Below are 19521 nucleotides of genomic sequence, written 5' to 3'. Positions count from 1 at the left end.
GAAAAAGACAGAGATATCTTCCATCTACTGGTTCACAACTCCAAATGGCTGTAGCAGCCAGTTCTGGGCCAAGCTGAGGCCAGGGGCCAGTAACTCCACCCTGGTCTTCCACATGACTAACAGGGACCTAACTTGCACCATCTTACACTGCCTTCCCAGGTACATTAGTAGGAAGCTTGATCAGAAACATAATAGTCAGGACCTGGACTGGAGTCTGACATGGGATGATAGCACTGCAAGCAGTGGCTTAATCTGCTGTGCCACAACGCTGGCCCCACCTATAAGAGCATTTTACAGTTGGGGAAACTGAAGCATACATATAGTGCTTAAGTAGTAGTCATATTGGGTAAGTGGAAAAGAAAAGATTTTATTTTTATTTGAAAGACAGAGTTACAGAGAGGGAAGAGAGGGACTTTTCATCTGCTGGTTCACTCTCCAAATGGCCACAATGACCAGGGCTGTGCCAGGCTGGAGTAAGGAGATTCTTCTAGTTCTCCCACATGCGTGCAGAGGCCCCAGCACTTGGGCCATCTTCTAGTACTTTCCCAGGCATATTAGCAAAGAAATCCAAAGTAGAACAGCCAGATCTTGAACCAGTGCCCATATGGAATGCTGGTGTTGCAGGCAGCGGCTTAACCTACTATGCCACAACACCGGCAGAGACAAGATTTGAATGCAAGAACCTAATATGGTAGTTTGTCCTTGAAGCCGGTGTTGTGGTAAAGTGGATTAAGCCAATACCTGCAATGCTGGCATCCCATGAGTACCAGTTTGAGTCCCAGCTGTTGTACTTCTGATCCAGCTCCCTGTTAATGCACTTAAGAGAGCAGCAGAAGATGGTCCAAGTGCTTGGGCATCTGCCACGTTCATAGGAAACCCAGGCGGAGTTCCAGGCTCCTGACTTTGGCTTGGCTCACCCTGGCTGTTGAGGCCATTTGGGAAGAGAATCAGTGGATGGAAGATTTGTTTCTCACTTGGTTTCTCTCCCTTTCAAGTAAATAAATAAATCTTTAAAAAAAGTTCATCCTCTTAAAAATTATGTTATTGCTTCTCATGTAAGCAAACTTTAGTTGATAAGGCCTATGGCAAAAATCAAACAGTGTAATGTGACAGTGACTGGGACAGTAGGTGCCAATTTAGAGGGAATGGTCAAGAAAGGCCATTCAGAGAGGAGGGGTTTTTTAAAAAAAAATTAGAAATTATTTTATTTTCCAATGAAACAGAGAGTGGCTATCATTGTGGTGAAGATGATTGAGGTGCCACCTGGGACACTGGTTCAAGTTCTGGCTGCTTCACTTCTTTTTTTTTTTAAGATTTATTTATTTGAAAGTCAGAGTTACACAGAGAGGAGAGGCAGAGAGAGAAAGAGAGGTCTTCCATCCGCTGGTTCACTCCCCAGTTGGCTGCAATGGCCAGAGTTGTGCCGATCCGAAGCCAGGAGCCTGGAGCTTCACCCGGGCCTCCCATGTGGGTACAGGGGCCCAAGGACTTGGGCCATCTTACACTGCTTTCCCAGGCCATAGCAGAGAGCTGAATCAGAAGAGGAGCAGCTGGGACATGAACCAGCACCCATATGGGATGCCAAAACCGCAGGTAGAGGATTAACCTACTGCACCGGCCCCTGCTAAATTATTTTCAGTACTACCTATGGAGCTATCTCTTAAACCCACTACAGTCCTGCATTCTTAATACCATACCCACTTAGTCAGGGGTCTCATCTTTCTTCCCTGAATGATTGCAATTATCTTTAATTTCACTGCCTCCAAGCTTCTCTTCCACCCGATTCAACCTTTTATTCATCAAAAGCTCTCAACTCTATATGGTGAGAATGTATCTCCAATTTCGTAACAGATAAACTGAAAAAATAACCATCTAACACTTGCTAGTTGTGTGACACAGGGAAAATTATAACTCTCCTAAACCTCAGTTTTCTCATCTATTAAAAAAAACAATAGTGCTGGGGCCAGCGCTGTGGTGTAGCAGGTAAAGCCACTGCCTGCAGTCCTGGCATCCCATATGGGTGCTGATTTGAGTCCCAGCTGCTCGACTTCTGATCCAGCTCTCTGCTATGGCCTGGGAACACAGTAAAAGATGGCCCAAGTGCTTGGGCCTCTGCAACAGCGTGGGAGACTCAGAAGAATCTTCTGGCTCCTGGCCTTGGTCGGGCCAAGCTCCAGCCATTGTGGCCATTTGGGAAGTGAACTAGTGGATGGAAGACCTCTCTTCTCTCTCTGCCTCTCTGTATCCCTTCTTTTCAAATAAATAAATAGATCTTTAAAAAAAAAAAGATGGTACAGCTTTAAAAAAATAATAGTGCTTCTTTTTAAATACATTTTTGTGAGAGTTAAATGAGAAAATATTTATGTATATATAGAGAAGAGACAGAATATACAAGAATACTTCAAAAAGTTCATGGTAAAGCAGAATTTTAAAATGTTTGTTTTAGGCTGGCGCTGTGGCTCAACAGGCTAATCCTCTACCTGCGGCGCCAGCACACTGGGTTCTAGTCCTAGTCAAGGCACCGGATTCTGTCCTGGTTGCTCCTCTTCCAGTCCAGCTCTCTGCTGTGGCCCAGGATTGCAGTGGAGAATGGCCCAGGTCCTTGGGCCCTGCACCCGCATGGGAGACCAGGAGAAGCACCTGGCTCCTGGCTTCGGATCAGCGCGGTGCGCTGACCACAGTGCACCGGCCATAGCGGCCATTGCGGGGTGAACCAATGGAAAAGGGAAGACTTTTCTCTCTCTCTCTCTCACTGTCCACTCTGCCTGTCAAAAAAAAAAAAGTCTGTTTTGAGGGACAGTGTTGTGGTTCAGTAGGTTAGGCCGCCGCCTGTGGGCCAGCATCCCATACGAGTGCCAGTTTGAGTCTTGGCTCCTCCATTTTCAGATCCTGCTCTCTGCTAAAGCACCTAGGAAAGCAGCGGAAGATGGCCTAAATGCTTGGGTTCCAGCCACACATGTGGTAGAAGCCAATGAAGCTCCTGGCTCTTGACTCTGACCTGACTCAGCCCTGGCCACTGCAGCCATTTGGGGAGTAAACTAGTGGATAAAGGATCTCTCTGTGTCTCCCTCTCTCTCTAACTCTGAATTTTAAATAAACAAATAGTAGGGCTGCCACTGTGGCATAGCAGGTTAAGCTGCCATCTGTAGCGCCTGCATCCCATATGGGCACCAGCTCCAATTCCAGGTGCTCTACTTCCTTTATTTTTTTATTTTTGGACAGGCAGAGTTAGACAGTGAGAGAGAGATAGAGAGAAAGGTCTTCCTTCTGTTGCTTCACCCCCCAAATGGCCACTATGGCCGGTGCACTGCACCGATCTGAAGCCAGTAGCCAGGTGCTTCCTCCTGGTCTCCCATGCGGGTGCAGGGCCCAAGCACTTGGGCCATCCTCCACTGCCTTCCTGGGCCACAGCAGAGAGCTGGACTGGAAGAGGAGCAACCAGGACAGAATCCGGCGCCCTGAATGGGACTAGAACCCAGTGTGCCGGCGCCGCAGGCAGAGGATTAGCCAAGTGAGCCGTGGCGCCAGCCCAGGTGCTCTACTTCCACTACAGCTCCCTGCTGATGGCCTGAGAAAGCAGTGGAAGATGGCCCAAGTGCTTGGGCCCCTGTGTCTACATGGGAAACCCAGAAGAAGCTCCTGGATCCTGGCTTCAGATCAGTAAAGCTCCATTCGTAATCCGTAGTGACAATTTGGGGAGTAAACTAACAGATGGAAGATCTCTCTCTGTCTCTCCCTCTCTCTCTGCAATTCTGCCTTTCAAGTAAATAAAAACCTTTTAAATAAATCTTTGAATAATGAGTAAATATATCTATTTTGTTGTAAAAATTTTTGAAATCCATGCAGCATTTTCAATAACACACACCTGTCACATATATATTATAAATTGTATATATATATTATAAATTATACACATATATTTTATATATATATATTATTGTGTCTGGATCCTAGTAAAGGCCCAATAGTAGCTTCTTTAATTTTCTTTGTTACTCTCACCATGTATTTTGCAGGAACTCCAGTTTTCATGAGAAATCTACCTGTTTAAAATCTCAGTCACAGGGCTGGCACTGTGGCAGAATGGGTAAAACTACCACCTGCAGTGCCAGCACCCCATATGGGCACCGGTCCAAGACCTGGCTGCTCTACTTCTGATCCAGCTCTCTGCTATGGCCTGGGAAAGCAGTAGAAGATGGCCCAAGTCCTTAGGCCCCTGTACCCACTTGGGAGACCCAGAAGAAGCACCCGGCTCCTGGCTTCATATCAGCACAGCTCTGGCTTTGCAGCCAGTTGGGGAGTGAACCAGCGGGTGGAAGACCTCTCTCTCTCTGTGTAACTCTGACTTTCAAATAAATCTTAAAAAAAAAAAAAAAAAAAAAAAAAAAACAAAAAAACCTGGGCTGGTGCCGCGGCTCACTTGGCTAATCCTCCGCCTGCGGTGCCTGCACCCCGGGTTCTAGTCCGGGTGGGGCGCCGGGTTCTGTCCTGGTTGCCCCTCTTCCAGTGCAGCTCTCCGGTGTGGCCCGGGAGTGCAGTGGAGGATGGCCCAGGTCCTTGGGCCCTGCACCACATGGGAGACCAGGAGAAGCACCTGGTCCCTAGCTTCGGATCAGTGTGGTGCGCCGGCTGCGGCCCACTCGGCCATTGGAGGGTGAAGCAACGGTAAAGGAAGACCTTTCTCTCTGTCTCTCTCTCTCTCTCTCTCTCTCACTGTCCACTCTGCCTGTCGAAAAAAAAAAAAAGAAGAAGAAGAAGAGTTTGACATCACACCCCTCCAGCCCAGCCTAGCAGACTCTCTTTGACAAGCTTCACTGGGGACCAGGGAGGCCTTTGGTTGATCAGTGATATTTTACATGGATATAAGGCTTTTGCAACAAGCTACATCTCTCATCACCTGATCTCTAACCTCAGTGGGACCCCAGGTACACCCTGTCTCACTTCATCCACATCAAATAATTATGTCCCTGTTACACTCCACACTTCATGGGCAGCGACTTCAGTGTTTCTGGCATGGGAACCCCTGCCTTCACTGTCCTCCCTTCCTCCCCTACCCCGCACACCCCTTTCTGCTCCCAAAGTCCCTGAACAGTGCTAGAGGGAGAACCAGGCAGACAAATATAAATGCATGCAGTCCAGTTTCGACTTGGCCCTTGCAGCTGCTCAGCAACCTCTTTATTTGTCTCATACATTCCCTGGCACTCTCCCACAGGGGCTGCTCCAGACTGTCCTCTTTCTCCTCAAACTAAAAATTCCAGTCTTCCTCCTTCTACTTGCAAAGATTTCATATTAGAGAGTTTCATCAAATTAACTATTCCTCATGCAACAAATCAGTAACATCTTTCTCCCCTTCAGCTAAGTCCTCTAGCCCTCCAGTTCCCTTCCTGAAAAAGCCATCGATGTTATTTGTCTCTTATTTATCCTTCTAGAGATATTTTATGACCATAAGCAAAAATATGGAAAAGGGGAACTTGCACTCATTGGTAAAGCAGGGCTTGGATAGGTGGAAAGAGATGATATTTCAGCTAGAAGAAACATCCTGGGCAAGGATACAGAAGTGAGAATGAATAAGATCTACTCAGAAAAAAGGGTATAGTGAGCCAAGTAATCCTGTGAACTAATCCCAACTGTTCCTTCTCCTTTTGCAGTTCTGACTTCATCCTGGTTATTTTCCTGCCAGTCCTGCTCTACATACCAGTTGAGTGGAAATCTGACACCACGTGGCCCCTCACCCATCCATCCTATCTCTCCTGGACCTCCGTTTCTATTTATTGAGCTTTGACCCCAACCATCTGTTTCAGCCCTGCTAAAGAGGTCCCAGCTCCTTCCTGAGTCACTCTCCAAATCAGACATCTTCTATTTCCTTGGTCACAAGGACAATTTCCTCACACCATTAAAAACAGAACACTGAATAGAAAAGATGTACTGTAAAGATGTTATTGATTTTATGAATCTATACAACATACAGAGGTCAAGGGAACATGTTAAACTATGCAACAAAGATGTAATCAGCAAAACCCAGACTGCATGAAACTCTACTGAAAAACAAAAAAAATAAAATTCCAAAGCCGGGGGTGGGGCGGGGTGGGTGGGAACGAAGGACAAATTTTAGTTTAAAAGTGACATGCAATACATATCCCACCAATGAAAATATGTGTACTTTATCTGAATACTAATTCCAAAAAAAGCTGTATAATTTTTTTATATTTAAATATTGACTCAATTATATCAAGGAATTACTTCTTTTATGTGTGCTACTGGTATTACAATTAGGATTTTTTTTTCAAAGGATCCTTACCTTTTAATGATACACCAAGAGATTTAGGAATGGAATGACATAATGCCTGTGATATTTTCCAAGATAACATGGGAAGGAGGAAGTAGATGGGAATACATGTGAAATAAGGCAGCCCTAGAGTTGATACTACTTGAAACTGAATGTTTCATAGATGGGGAGTCATTATGCTATTCTGCTTATTTTTGTACAAGTCATAAAATATCCATAAAAAAATTTTAAAAAAGGTTTCTGGAATAAAAAAAACTTTAAAAAGAATGACACTGAATTCTCGAGCATGGGATGAAAGTGCGTATTAGTCTGAAGGAGTGAAACAGGAGCTGGAATTTAAGAAGAGGACAGTCTGGAGCAGCCCCTGTGGGAGAGTGCCAGGGAATGTATGAGACAAATAAAGAGGTTGCTGAGCAGCTGCAAGGGCCAAGTCGAAACTGGACTGCATGCATTTATATTTGTCTGCCTGGTTCTCCCTCTAGCACTGTTCAGGGACTTTGGGAGCAGAAAGGGGTGTGCGGGGTAGGGGAGGAAGGGAGGACAGTGAAGGCAGGGGTTCCCATGCCAGAAACACTGAAGTCGCTGCCCATGAAGTGTGGAGTGTAACAGGGACATAATTATTTGATGTGGATGAAGTGAGACAGGGTGTACCTGGGGTCCCACTGAGGTTAGAGATCAGGTGATGAGAGATGTAGCTTGGGCCGGCACCACGGCTCACTTGGCTAATCCTCCGCCTGCGGTGCCAGCACCCCGGGTTCTAGTCCTGGTTGGGGCACCGGATTCTGTCCTGGTTGCTCCTCTTCCAGTCCAGCTCTCTGCTGTGGCCCGGGAAGGTAGTGGAGGATGGCCCAAGTGCTTGGGCCCTGTACCCGCATGGGAGGCCAGGAGGAAGCACCTGGCTCCTAGCTTCAGATCGGCGCAGTGCACCGGCCATAGTGGCCATTTGGGGGGTGAACTAACGGAAGAAAGACCTTTCTCTGTCTCTAACTCTGTCAAAAAAAAAAAAAAAAAGAGAGAGATGTAGCTTGTTGGAAAAGCCTTGTATCCGTGTAAAATATCACTGATCAACCAAAGGCCTCCCTGGTCCCCAGTGAAGCTTGTGAAAAAGGAGTCTGCTAGGCTGGGCTGGGCTGGAGGGGTGTGATGTCAATCTCTTCTTCTAAGATCCCTGCAGGGCTCTAAAGTTATGGAGAGCTGTAACAATGACTTCCCAATGATTGATGTTTTAATTAGTAGCTATGTAACCTCAAGCAAGCTATTTCCTTTTCTGAAAAAGATTTATTTATTTTATTTGAAAGGCAGAGTTAGAGAGAGAGAGAGAGGTCTTGTATATTCTGGTTGACTCCCTAAATGGCTGCAGCAACTGGGGCTGGGCCAAGCCAAAGCCAGGAGCTTCTTCTGGGTCTCCCACATGGGTGCAGGGGCCCAAGGGCTTGGGATATCCTCCACTGCTTTTCCAGGCACATTCTGATCCTAGGAGCTGGATCAGAAGTGGAGCAGCCAAGACTCGAACCAGCACCCATACAGGATGCTGGCACTACAGGCAGCAGGTTTAGCTGCTACGCTACAGGGCTGGCCCTGTTATTTTCTTCTTTGAATCTTGGTTTCCTCATCTGTAATAAGTTGAAATAATATTATCTACTTTGTAAAGTAGATGTGAAGATTAAGTAAAATAATGTGAATAGGCGCTGGTGTTGTGGCATAACAGGTTAAGCCACTGCCTTCAATGCCGGCGTCCTATATGGGCAGATTGAGTTCCAGTTGGTCCACTTGCGGTCCAGCTCCCTGTCAATGTGCCTGGGAAAGCAGAAGAATGTGGCCCAAGTCCTTGGGCCCCTGCACTCATGTGGAAGGCTTGGATGAAACTTCTGGCATCAGCCTGGCCCTGCCTTGGCCATTGCGTCCATTTGGGGAGTAAACCAGTGGATGGAAGCTCACTTGCTTGTTCTCTCTCTCTCTCCCCCTCCCCCCTTTCTGTAATCTCTGCCTTTCAAATAAATAAAATAAATATTAAAAAAAATTTTGAGTAGAAGCATCTAACACAGTGCTATTCTATATGAGATACTGTACTCCCTCAGCAGGTGAATGCAATCTTTCATTCTGAAGCTGATGCAACGCTGTAGTAAATGTTATCATCTGATAGGGTAGCAAAAACTAATTGTCTATTTTGTTATTGCAATCTTACAAAATTGGTAAGAGATATGTCCCCACCTCCAAACACACACCCTTCCAACATTCTAAATAGATTGAAGTAAAAGCTTTTGCGAAAAATAGTAGCAGTAGTGAAAATAGCCAACACTTACAAAATCCTTACTAGATCAGGACCTCAGAGCACAGATATGGCTTAGGGATAAAAATGTGTGAGTCATCTGCATGTGGGTGGTATTTGAAGTCATAGGCATAATTGAGAGCGTCTAGAAAAGAGCGAGCCTAGGACTGAATCCTGAGGAACTTCATCACAAACTGGCCTGCAGGAGCCAGTAAAGGAATTTCAAAGAAATGACCAGAGAAGTACAATGCCAAAGAGGATGATGGGACACAGAAGTTGATGTATAAAAGTATTTCAAAGAGGAAATGATCGTGAGTATCAAATTTTGCATAAGGGGTCAGGTAAGTTTGTGGCACAGCCAGGTAAGCCACTGTCTGTGACACCAACATCCCATACCAGAGTGCCAGTTAGAGTCTCAGCAGCTCCACTTCTGATCCTTGCTCCATAATGCACCTGGGAAAGCAGCAAATGACCCAAGTGCTTGGGCCCCTGCCACCCATGTTGGAGACCTGGATGGAATTCCAGGCTCCTGGCTTCAGCATGGCGCTGCCCTGGTCATTGTGGCCATTTGGGGAGTAAACCAGCAGACTTAAGATCTCTCTCTCAGTCATCCCCTTCTGTCACTCTGCCTTTCAAATAAGTAAAATCTTTTAAAAACTGTTCAAGTAAGATGAGGACTAAAATCATACATCAAATTTAGTGACTTGATGGTCAACAGTCACTTTATCATCAAAGATTAAGATTAAAGCCAGTTAAGTGTGTTGTAGAAGGTGTAGGAAGAAGAAAATGGGAAAACAGCTGTTTCAAGAAGTTTGGCTATTGGAGGCCGGCACCCCCATACCAGCATAGTGGGTAAAGTCGCCCCTTCCCATACCAGCATCCCATACAGGTGCCGGTTCAAGTCCCAGCTGCTCCATTTCTGATCCAATTCTCAGCTATGGCCTGGGAAAGCAGTAGAGGATGGCCCAAGTCCTTGGGCACCTGTACCCACAAGGGAGACCCAGAAGAAATTCCTGGCTCCTGGCTTCAGATTGGCCCAGCTCCAGCCATTGCGGTCAGTTGGGGAATGAACCAGTAGATGGAAAACCTCTCTCTCTCACTCTGTCTCTGCCTCACACATCTGTATCTCTGCCTTTCAAATAAATAATTAAATTTTTTTTTTAAAAAGAACTGTGGCTTTAATTTGCAAATTGCCCATTGTTTTAATAGCTGTATAGCTGGTTTTGAATTATAAGAAGTGAATTAGATTTAATTGGATAGAGCCGGCGCCGCGGCTCACTAGGCTAATCCTCCGCCTAGCGCGGCGCCGGCACACCCGGTTCTAGTCCCGGTCGGGGCGCCGGATTCTGTCCCAGTTGCCCCTCTTCCAGGCCAGCCCTCTGCTGTGGCCAGGGAGTGCAGTGGAGGATGGCCCAGGTGCTTGGGCCTTGCACCCCATGGGAGACCAGGAAAAGCACCTGGCTCCTGGCTCCTGCCATCGGATCAGCACGGTGCGCCGGCCGCAGCGCGCCGGCCATGGCGGCCATTGGAGGGTGAACCAACGGCAAAGGAAGACCTTTCTCTCTGTCTCTCTCACTGTCCACTCTGCCTGTCAAAAAAAAAAAAAAAAAAAAAAAAAAAAAAAAAAAAGATTTAATTGGATAGGACCACTTAATGTATATCATAATTATGTAAATAAAAGATGGTGAATCTTATTTAAAAGATTAAAAAAATTAAATTTGACTATCAAAGAGAAAGGAGTTAAGTGGTAGTTGGAGAGAGATGTGAACTCAATGAAACTGCTTTTGTAAAACTGGAAAAACTTGGGCAAGTTTAAATGAAAACATTCCAATGACTGGGAATAAATAGGAGAAAAAAAGAGATAATAGCATAAGGTTTGGGGTGGGCATTGTAGCACATCAGTTTCAGAGGTTAAGCTACTGCCTGCAACGCTGGTATCCCATGAGAGCTAGTTCAAGTCCCAGCTGTCCCACTTCTAATCCAGCTCCCAGATAATCCTCCTAGAAAAGCAGCAGAAGATGGCCCAAGTGCTTGGGGCCCCACCACCCATGTGGGAGACCTAAATGGAATTCCAGGCTCGTGGCTTCAGCCTGGCCCAGCCCTAGCCACTGGGGCCGTTTGGGAGTGAACCAGAGGATAAATCTCTCAGTGTAACTCTGCCCTTCAAATAAATAAATCTTTACAAAAAAATAGTATAAGGTTTCCAGAAAGGTATGGGTAGATAAAACACAAAATATAGTAGATAAGAAATGAGAAGTATAAAAGGTAGGTTGGGGCCAGCACTATGGTATAGCAGGTAAAGCCACTGCCTGCAGTGCTGGCATCCCATGTGAGCTGGGTTCAGGTCTTGGCTCTGATCCATTCCCGTTGCCTGCTAATATACATACTGGGAGGCAGCAGGTGATGAAATAATTGGGTTCTGCCACCCATGTGGGAGACCCAGATGGAGTTCCTGGCTCCTGACTTTGGCCTGGCCCAGCCCTGGCTATTGCAGGCATTTGGGGAGTGTCTCTGTCTGCCTGCCCCCTTTCTCTCTTTGTGTTTCAAATTTTTAAAAAAGGCCTATGTAGTCATCCTTCAGGATCTACAGGGATTGGTTCCAGGACCTCCTGCAGATACCAAAATCTGTAGATGCTCAAGTCTCATACAAAATAGTGCACTAATGGGGTGAATGTTTGGCAGGGTGGTTCAGGTGCCACTTGGAATGCTCACACTCCACGTCAGACACAGTGACTGTGTTGCAGTCCCGGCTCCCCTTCCAACCCCAGCTTCCTGCTAATTGTACACTCTGGGAGGCAGCCAATGATGGCTGGAGTACTTGGGTCCCTGCCACCTAACTGGAATATCTGGATGAAGTTCCAGGCTCCTTGCTTCAGCCTAACTCAACCCTGGCTATTGCATCTTTCTCTCTCTCTGCCATAAATAAATAAATAGAAAAAAATTTAAGCGCTGTATTTCTGGGGCTGGCATTGTGACACAGTGGGTTAAGCATCTACTTGTGAGACTGGAGTCCCAAATTGGAATCCTAGTTTAAGTCCCAGCTGCTCTGCTTCCAATCCAGCTTCTTGCTACTGTACCTGGGAAGGCAGCACAAGATGGTCCAAGTGCTTGGGCCCCTGCATCCACATGAGATCTGGATGAAGCTCCTGACTCCTGGCTTCAGCCTGGTCCAGCCCTGGCTGTTGCAGCCATTTGAGGAATGAACCAGGGGCTGGAATTGTGGTGCAGGGGATTAAGATGCCATCTGTAAGGCCAGCATCCCTTTTGAGCACTGGTTGAGTCCTGGATGCTCTACTTCCTATCGACCTCCCTGCTAACATGTCTTGGAAAGCTGCAGAAAATAGCCCAAATATTTGGGCCCCTGCTACCCACATGGGAAACCCAGAAGGAGTTCTAGACTCCTGGCTTCGGCCTGGCCCAGCCTTGACAATTGCAGCCATTTGGGGAATGAACCAGTGATGAAAGATACCTCTCTGTCTCTCTCTCATACTCACCCTTTTATATAAATAAATCTTCAAAAACAAAAAAGCACTGCATTTGCATATCACACATATACATCCTCTTGTGTACTTTAAATCATCACTAGATTACTTATACCTAATACAATGTAAATGTTGTATAAATATTTGTCATACTATATTGTTTAGGGAGTAGTGACAAGAAATTCCGTATATCATTACTACAAAATGGGGCCGGCGCTGTGGCCTAGCGGGTGGAGCCTCTGCCTGCAGTGCCGGCATCCCATGAGGGCACCAGTTCGAGTCCCGGCTGCTCCTCTTCCGATCCAGCTCTCTGCTGTGGCCTGGGAGAGCAGTGGAGGATGGGCCAAATCCTTGGGCTTCTGTACCGGTGTGGGAGACCCAGAAGAAGCTCCTCGCTCCTGGCTTCGGATCAGCACAGCTCTGGCCATTGCGGCCAATTGGAGAGTGAACCAGTGGATGGAAGATCACTCTTGTTCTCTCTGCCTCTCCTTCTCTCTCTGTATAACTCTGACTTTCAAATAAATAAATAAATCTTTAAAAAAAAAAAAAGAAAACCAGTGTTTTTTAAAAAAAAATCATTACTACAAACACAATTTTTTTCCAAATATTTTCTGATCCATGACTAGTTGAATCTACAGATGCAGATCCTGTGGACATGCAGGGTGAACTGCAAAGCCTTTTTAAATTTAAGACTTATTTATCTGAAAGGCAGAATAAGGGGAGGGGGTGAGACAAAGATCTTCCATCTGCTGGTTCACTCTCCAAACAGTCTCAGCATCCAAGCCTGGGTCAGGCCAAAGCCAGGAACAAGGAACTCCATCCTGGTTTCCTACATGGGTAGGAGGGGCCCAAGCACTTAGACCATCATCTGCTGCCTTCCCAGGCACATTAGCAGGAATGCTAGATCAAATGGCAGAGCAGTGACACTTGAACTGGCACTGATATGGGATGTTGGCATCATAAACAGCAGCTTAACATGAGGTACCACAATACCAGCCCCCACAATGCCTTTTTACCTGTCTTTTAAATCATATTCAAAATTGTTTATCTAGAATTTTAGTGTCCTCTCAATCTAGCCACACTCCACTAACTCTCATCCTTTCCCTTAAACATTCCCTCTATTAGCAATGGTTATTTTTTTAAAATATATCCAAGTTTATTTTGAACGAGCCTTTATTTATTTATTTTTTTGACAGGTAGAGTTATAGACAGTGAGAGAAAGAGACAGAGAGAAAGGTCTTCCTTCCATTGGTTCACTCCCCAAATGGCCACTACGGCTGGCGCTGCGCTGATCCAAAGCCAGGAGCCAGGTGCTTCCTCCTGGTCTCCCATGCAGGTGCAGGGCCCAAGCACTTGGGCCATCCTCCACTACCCTCCCGGCCCACAGCAGAGAGCTGGACTGGAAGAGGAGCAATCGGGACTAGCACCCAGCGCCCATATGGGATGCTGGCACCGCATGCGGAGGATTAACCAAGTGAGCCACAGCGCCGACCCCAGCAATGGTCATAATCAGCAAAGAGACTAAGCTTCAAGATAAGCTGAAGAGAAACATTTTTTCACTCTATATATTTTGACATTGAGATTTTTTTTTTACAGTGACATTGTATTACTTTTGGGATTTAAAATAAAACACAAAACAACACCTTCTACCCTAGAGTTTGGTTCTCCCTACTCTTCCATACCTAAGTTTCTTATTCTCCAAATGTCCATTCAAAATGTGCTTCTTAACCTTCACATTTATGGTTGATTAATTTTCAACTAAGGTGCCAAGATAATTCAATGGGGGAAAGAATAGTCTCTGCAACAAACAGTACTGGAACAAGTGGATGTGAACACAAAAGCATAAAGTTGGCCCTCTTACTTCACACTAAATTAAAAAATTAAACCAACCTAAATATAAGGGGTATAACTTCAACATTCTTGGAAGAAAACATAGCGGCAAATCTTCACAACCATTGTTTTAGGTGGTGGTTTCTTGGATATGATATCAAAAGCACAAGCAACCAAAGAAAAGATACACTGGATTTCATCAAAACTAAATTTTTGTGTCAAAGGATACCACAAAGGAAGTAGAAAGACAAACTACAAAATGGGAGGAGATATTTGCAAACCATATATCCGAAAAGGGACTTGTCTCCAGAAAACAAAGAACATTTATGACTCTACAATAAAGACAAGTTACCCAATTAACAAAATGGCAAAGGACTTGACCACACATTTCTCCAAATAAGACACGCAAACAGCCAATAATCACATGTAAAAGTGTTCAACATCATTGACCACTGGGGAAATACAAATCAAACCCACTTTGAAATACTACTTCACACCTACTAGGATGGCCAGACAACATATAACAAGTACTGGTGAGGATATGGTGAAATTGGAACCCTCTTACAGGTGCAGCATATTTTGAAAACAGTCTGACAGTTTCCCATAAGATTAAAGTTAACCATTTGATGCAAATTTACACTCCTAGAGACCTACCCAAGAGGAACTAAAACATGCTCAAAAACTTGTACACAGATGTTTACAGAATTACTCATAATGGGCAAAAAGTGGGAATAACTCAAATGTCCCTCAACTGATGAAGAAAATATGATACATCCACATAATGGAATATTATTTGGCTATAATAAGAAATGAAGTGTTGATAAACGCTACAATATAGATGAACCTTAAAAACATTATAAGGGGCCAGTGCTGTGGTATAGCAGGTAAAGCCACCACCTACAGTGCCAGCATCCTATATGGGTGCTGGTTTGAGTCCAGGCTGCTCCACTCTGATCCAGCTCTCTGCTATGGCCTAGAAAAGCAATAGAAGATGGCACAAGTCCCTGGGCATCTGTACCCACATGGAAGACACCTAAGAAACTCCTGGCTCCTGACTTCAGATCAGCCCAGCTCCGGCCCTTGCGACCATTTGGGAAGTGAACCAGCAGATGGAAGACCTCTCTCTGCCTCTGCCTCTCTGTAACTCTGCCTTTCAAACAAATATTTTTAAAAAAATCATGGTAAGTGAAAGAAGCCAGACATGAAAGACCACTTATTGTATGATTACATTTATGTGAAATGTGCAGAGTAGACTCATTCATAAAGGCAAAAAGTAAATTAGTGGTTGCCTAGGGCTGTGTATTTGGGAAGAAACTCAAAATAAATGTCAGTGGATACAAGGTTTGTGGAGTGATAACAGTGTCCTAAAATTGACTGTAATTGCATAACTCTGAGTATACTAAAAATAACACCGAATTTAACACTATAAATTAATGAATTATGTAAGTGAATTGTATCTTCATAAAGTCGTAGAAAAACAAACTTACTATTTCAGAGCCTTGACCTTTTTACCACAATCTACATTAAGCTCTCCTCCATTCTTTCATCTCCTACAACTTGTAGAATCTACTGTACAAGTTTGCACTCAGTTAAACTACCTGATAATGTTTATTATTATTTTATGTAGCTTAGTCTTGATTTATCAGACTGTCATTTTCTTGAGAAGAATGAGTAAGTCCTGTTTCTCAGATATAGCTAAATCCCCTAACACAAAACTGGGCACATAGGAAGTACTCAGTGACTATCTAGTGGTGGTAAGTAACAGATTCAGTGTACATGTGCCTGTTTTCACACATGTGTCAAATGCACACAGACATTGGGAGAATGAATAGGGTCTTAGTGAGGTGAGAGAATGACACTATGTGAAGTTGTAGAATACAAGATTTATTTAAGGGCAAAACAGCACGGTTTGAACAGTTTTGTTCTCCCCTCCTTTAGCCTTCTGCTGCTCAATGACACCCCATGGCCAGGTGTACCGTGGTCTCTGAGATTCTATGAGAGTCGCTGAGGTCCTATCTAGACATTCAACTGTCTCATGTCACTATTCTCCCATTGCTTCCTCCTCTTCCTCCTCCTCTGTCCAGCTCAGATCATCATCTGAATCCTCAGAATCTTCCTCATCCATCTCTAATACAACTCCTGCCCTAGCCTTCTCAGCTAGTGCATCAGGGTGCTCCAGCTGGGCCCAGCATCCTGGGTCAGCCTTGACCAGGGAGATTTCAACTCGAGATGGCATCAAAGAGACAGAGCTCTGCTCCACGTTTATGACCTGAGGAAGAGGGAAAGATGGAACAACACGGAAGAAAGAGAATGAGGAAATCAAAGGGAGTAGGGTTGGGATGAAGTGGTGATGAATGAGAGAGAAAAATTTTTTAAAGGTGGAAAAAAGGGAAGGAATAAGTCAATATGATAAGGTAGACAGAGTAGAAAGAAATGAGAGAAGAGACGAGTGTGATAGAGGGGAAGAGGGAGAGAACATGAAAGCAAATGAAGAGAAAAATCTCCATTTTCCCACTACAACTCCTTCCCTCAAGGTACCCTCCATTTAATTCCAGTCTGGGCTCTTCCTTCACCCCATTTGCCTCCCTCTCCTTTGACCCCTTCTCTTCACTTACCCCCCAGAGCTTCATCTGTGTTTGGAACACACGGTTGCCATCAAAAACAATGTTGACATGAAGCTGAGAGAAGAGAATTACATGAGTAGTAACTAATACTGAGTCATTATGACAGAACCAGAAATATGATCTATGGGTCAGGCACATAACCCTGAACTAACAGCTTTCTCTTCTCAGGAAACTAAGGAACCTACAGGCAAACTGCACACAGCAACTCTGTACGACTGCAATGTATTATCCAATTCACTAGCCTCCCATCCAGTGTAAGATCATTCCTCACCTCAGTTTGACTGGCTTTCACCCAGTTGAATGCAGGAAGTGGAATCTGGCCATATACAGTCACCACAACTAAGGAATCTGTCTGGTGCCAATCGTGACGGCAAGATGTTGGCAGCTAAAGAAAGGATATAAAATGTGGATAGTAAAAAGAAACTCTTTACTCAAGGGGAGTTCTTATGTGTGTACAGAAAACATAAGAGTCTCAGAAAGATTAACTCTCCTTCATACTGCAAAGCCTCTGGGATGTAGGAGGAACTGGGAGCAGAATCTTATTCAGTCCACATTAAGAAGATAGGGAGCTTGGCCATGAGGTACAAGGAGGAGTTTCTGAGACGGGGTTATAATCAAGACTTCAGCAAAATTTAGCCTTACCTGCTTCCCCCAATCATGTCTACCAACTCTGCATCCTGGCTGTGCCAGGAATGCCCCAAAATCCAGGGTCTGGATGCCACAACAACTCCAAGACTTCATCCTAAGGTAGGAAGATAATCCAACTAAATTCCCTTTGCCCCCCTGACAAGCTCCCACTCCTGTCTTATGATCAGCATTGGCAGAAACCTGCCACACAGTCCACCCAATCCCCTCCCTCACCCCTCATGGAATCGAGGCGCTCCTGGGTGGTAGGTACATGGAGTAGCATCACTCTCAGGGCCTTGGTAAACCTAAGGATAAAGGAGGATCAGGAAAAGAATCAGGTCTTTCTAAGTTATCTCCCACTCAGCCTCCTAGCTATACCCACTCTTCCTTAGGTATAGCATCTCTCAGTCACATGCTTGAACTCAACAACTCTCACTCACAGCATCACATCCTGGGTTCTGGCAGCTGGAACCAGTCCGGATCAGAGTACTGTCAAGTCCTGGGCAAGGGCAAGGGCAAGAGAGTCAGAAGCCTATTCACTACCCCTTCCCAATTGGCACTTGCACTGAATTCCAGTCTGAGAGGCCTGTCCTACTAAGGACACACCTACCTGCCCCAGGTTCTTGGTCTAGTTCCTTTTGTTCTAATGCCATTTCCAGGGCTTGGGATATATTTAGCGGCAGCAGCTTCGGAGGCAACTCTGACCTAGGAGTTACGGGTAGGTGATTTACTTCTGACCCATTAACCATGGTTGCCAACTTCAACACTCCAACTTGTGCTAATGGAGTCTAAGAAGTCTGGTGACTGAGGCGTGGTTGGAGAAGTTGAGCAGCAACACCATTGCCAACTTTCATCTCTGTGTACATCCCAAATCCCTGAACCCGGAAGAAATCCCTAGGGCTTCTCTTGCCCATCTACTCAGTTGCTCTAAATTTAAGCAGAGCATTATCATGTCCTCTTCTTTACCTAATTGTGGACCTAATACAACTTTCTTCTGTTGCTCCTATTATTCCCACAAAATTATTCCCTGCAGCCTCCTGACTACCAATACTACTTTTCTTGATCTACTTTACAGCTCTTTTCTAGAAAGAACCAACCAACCCAAGTTATTCTCAACAACCCCTCCTGTGTGATATACTAATTATATATTTGTGAGGTCCATCTACTCTTTTAACTCAAGATATCTACCCCATCATCCTCATACCACCTTAGAGCACAATATAGACCATCCAAATCCTTATGCCTGACCCATCTCCCATCTCTGATCTCTAGTTCCCAACCCTTAATGATCTAGTAGTTACTCCTAGGAAGCTGCACAAATGCAGGAAAAACCCAGGGGCCTCTCCCTCTTTACTTGGGCCTCTCCCGGCGCAAAGTCTCTGCTGACTTTGGAATTGTATTCAGAGGTTTTTGCTCCTGAAGTGAACTGCTTGTAGCAGGGCCTTCAGGCTGAGGGGCCTCAGGAAGCTTCTCAGCACAGTGTGGTCCCATAGTACAGCCCTAGTATAGATAAGGAGATAAGGGTTAGAAATAGAATCCTCCTGTTGGGGACAGAGAACACACGGAAGCAAAGGATTTACCTTGATGTTTAAGAACTCAGAGAAATCTACTGTTCGCTTTCGGCAGCAGGACCAACCCTAATAAAGACAAGACCCAGATCAATTCCTGGGTACATTTCCTTTGGGAATGTGCTTGCTGTTTCCCCTCACCTATTCCTCACCTTAAGTGCATCATGGAAGATTGGGACCCCAGGGTGATGGCAACAGGAATCTGTGGGTATTAGTAAAAGGAACAGGGAAGACAACTTAACTACCAACTAATTATTTCTTCTTCCCCAGACTGTTTATGGCTTCTTTTCATATAATGTAAAAACTGACAAAGGTCATACTACTTACATGATATCTTTCCTTGCTCCTTTAAAGACTGCCCCACAGTTGACCACCCTTTAAAGCTCACCCAAAGCCCCTGGCCGGGTCAGGATTATTTACTCACCAGGAAGGTTGGTATTGGGGTCAAAGTGTTGCCCACAGCCTTTGTTATGGCAGAGTAGAGACATGGAGGCGTTGGTAGAATTGGTGAAAGGGTATTTCAAGGAGTCTGGCTGCCGAGTGGGGAACACCTCTTAGTCTGGAGGCTTTTAGCTGCCTGGAAGAGCCAGCTGTTTCTATCTTTAGTTCAGGAGGCGTACACCTCCTAACATGGGAAAGGGAACTTCAATTGGTCTTCCCAGCCAATAGGAAAGAGCTCAGGAGCATTTTAGCCCTGAGGCTCAGGAAAAAAGGATCAGGCACAGTAGGGCTTTGGAACTTGGGTGAGGTCAGCAACCACAGCTGAGACCTTTTTAGACGTTGCCAATTCCAAGCCTCTGACATACAGGCAGCTGCTCAGAAATGAATACCAATTGAG

The 19521-nt window shown here is 45.2% G+C and overlaps 1 protein-coding gene across 10 annotated transcripts in view; it reads right to left on the bottom strand.

Moving 5' to 3' along the window:
* Window positions 1–19428, bottom strand: part of ITGB1BP2 (integrin subunit beta 1 binding protein 2) — a 56149-nt gene extending 36721 nt beyond the window's left edge. For 3 of the 10 annotated variants that reach the window (XM_089324611.1, XM_051827200.3, XM_089324610.1), the window contains exons 1-10: window positions 19108–19276; window positions 18836–18885; window positions 18696–18752; window positions 18470–18615; window positions 17726–17820; window positions 17556–17614; window positions 17350–17420; window positions 17131–17230; window positions 16760–16873; window positions 16480–16542 (exon numbers count right to left, since the gene is read on the bottom strand). In XM_089324611.1, the coding sequence (XP_089180737.1) occupies window positions 16480–16542; window positions 16760–16873; window positions 17131–17230; window positions 17350–17420; window positions 17556–17614; window positions 17726–17820; window positions 18470–18615; window positions 18696–18752; window positions 18836–18885; window positions 19108–19171 (819 nt within the window). In that variant the 5' untranslated portion in view covers window positions 19172–19276. Of the gene's footprint in view, window positions 1–15727; window positions 16134–16479; window positions 16543–16759; window positions 16874–17130; window positions 17231–17349; window positions 17421–17555; window positions 17615–17725; window positions 17821–18469; window positions 18616–18695; window positions 18753–18835; window positions 18886–19107 lie in introns of those variants that run through there. The other 7 variants (XM_089324613.1, XM_089324615.1, XM_089324612.1 and 4 more) reach the window with 5 other exon arrangements.
* Window positions 19429–19521: the final 93 nt, after the last annotated feature.

Source organism: Oryctolagus cuniculus, chromosome X (assembly GCF_051225735.1).
Source record: "Oryctolagus cuniculus isolate XC-2025 breed Fujian yellow rabbit chromosome X, ASM5122573v1, whole genome shotgun sequence".
NCBI lineage: Eukaryota > Metazoa > Chordata > Mammalia > Lagomorpha > Leporidae > Oryctolagus > Oryctolagus cuniculus.
The sequence above is the reverse complement of the archived record's forward strand: the minus strand, read 5'-3'. Positions and strand labels throughout refer to the sequence as shown.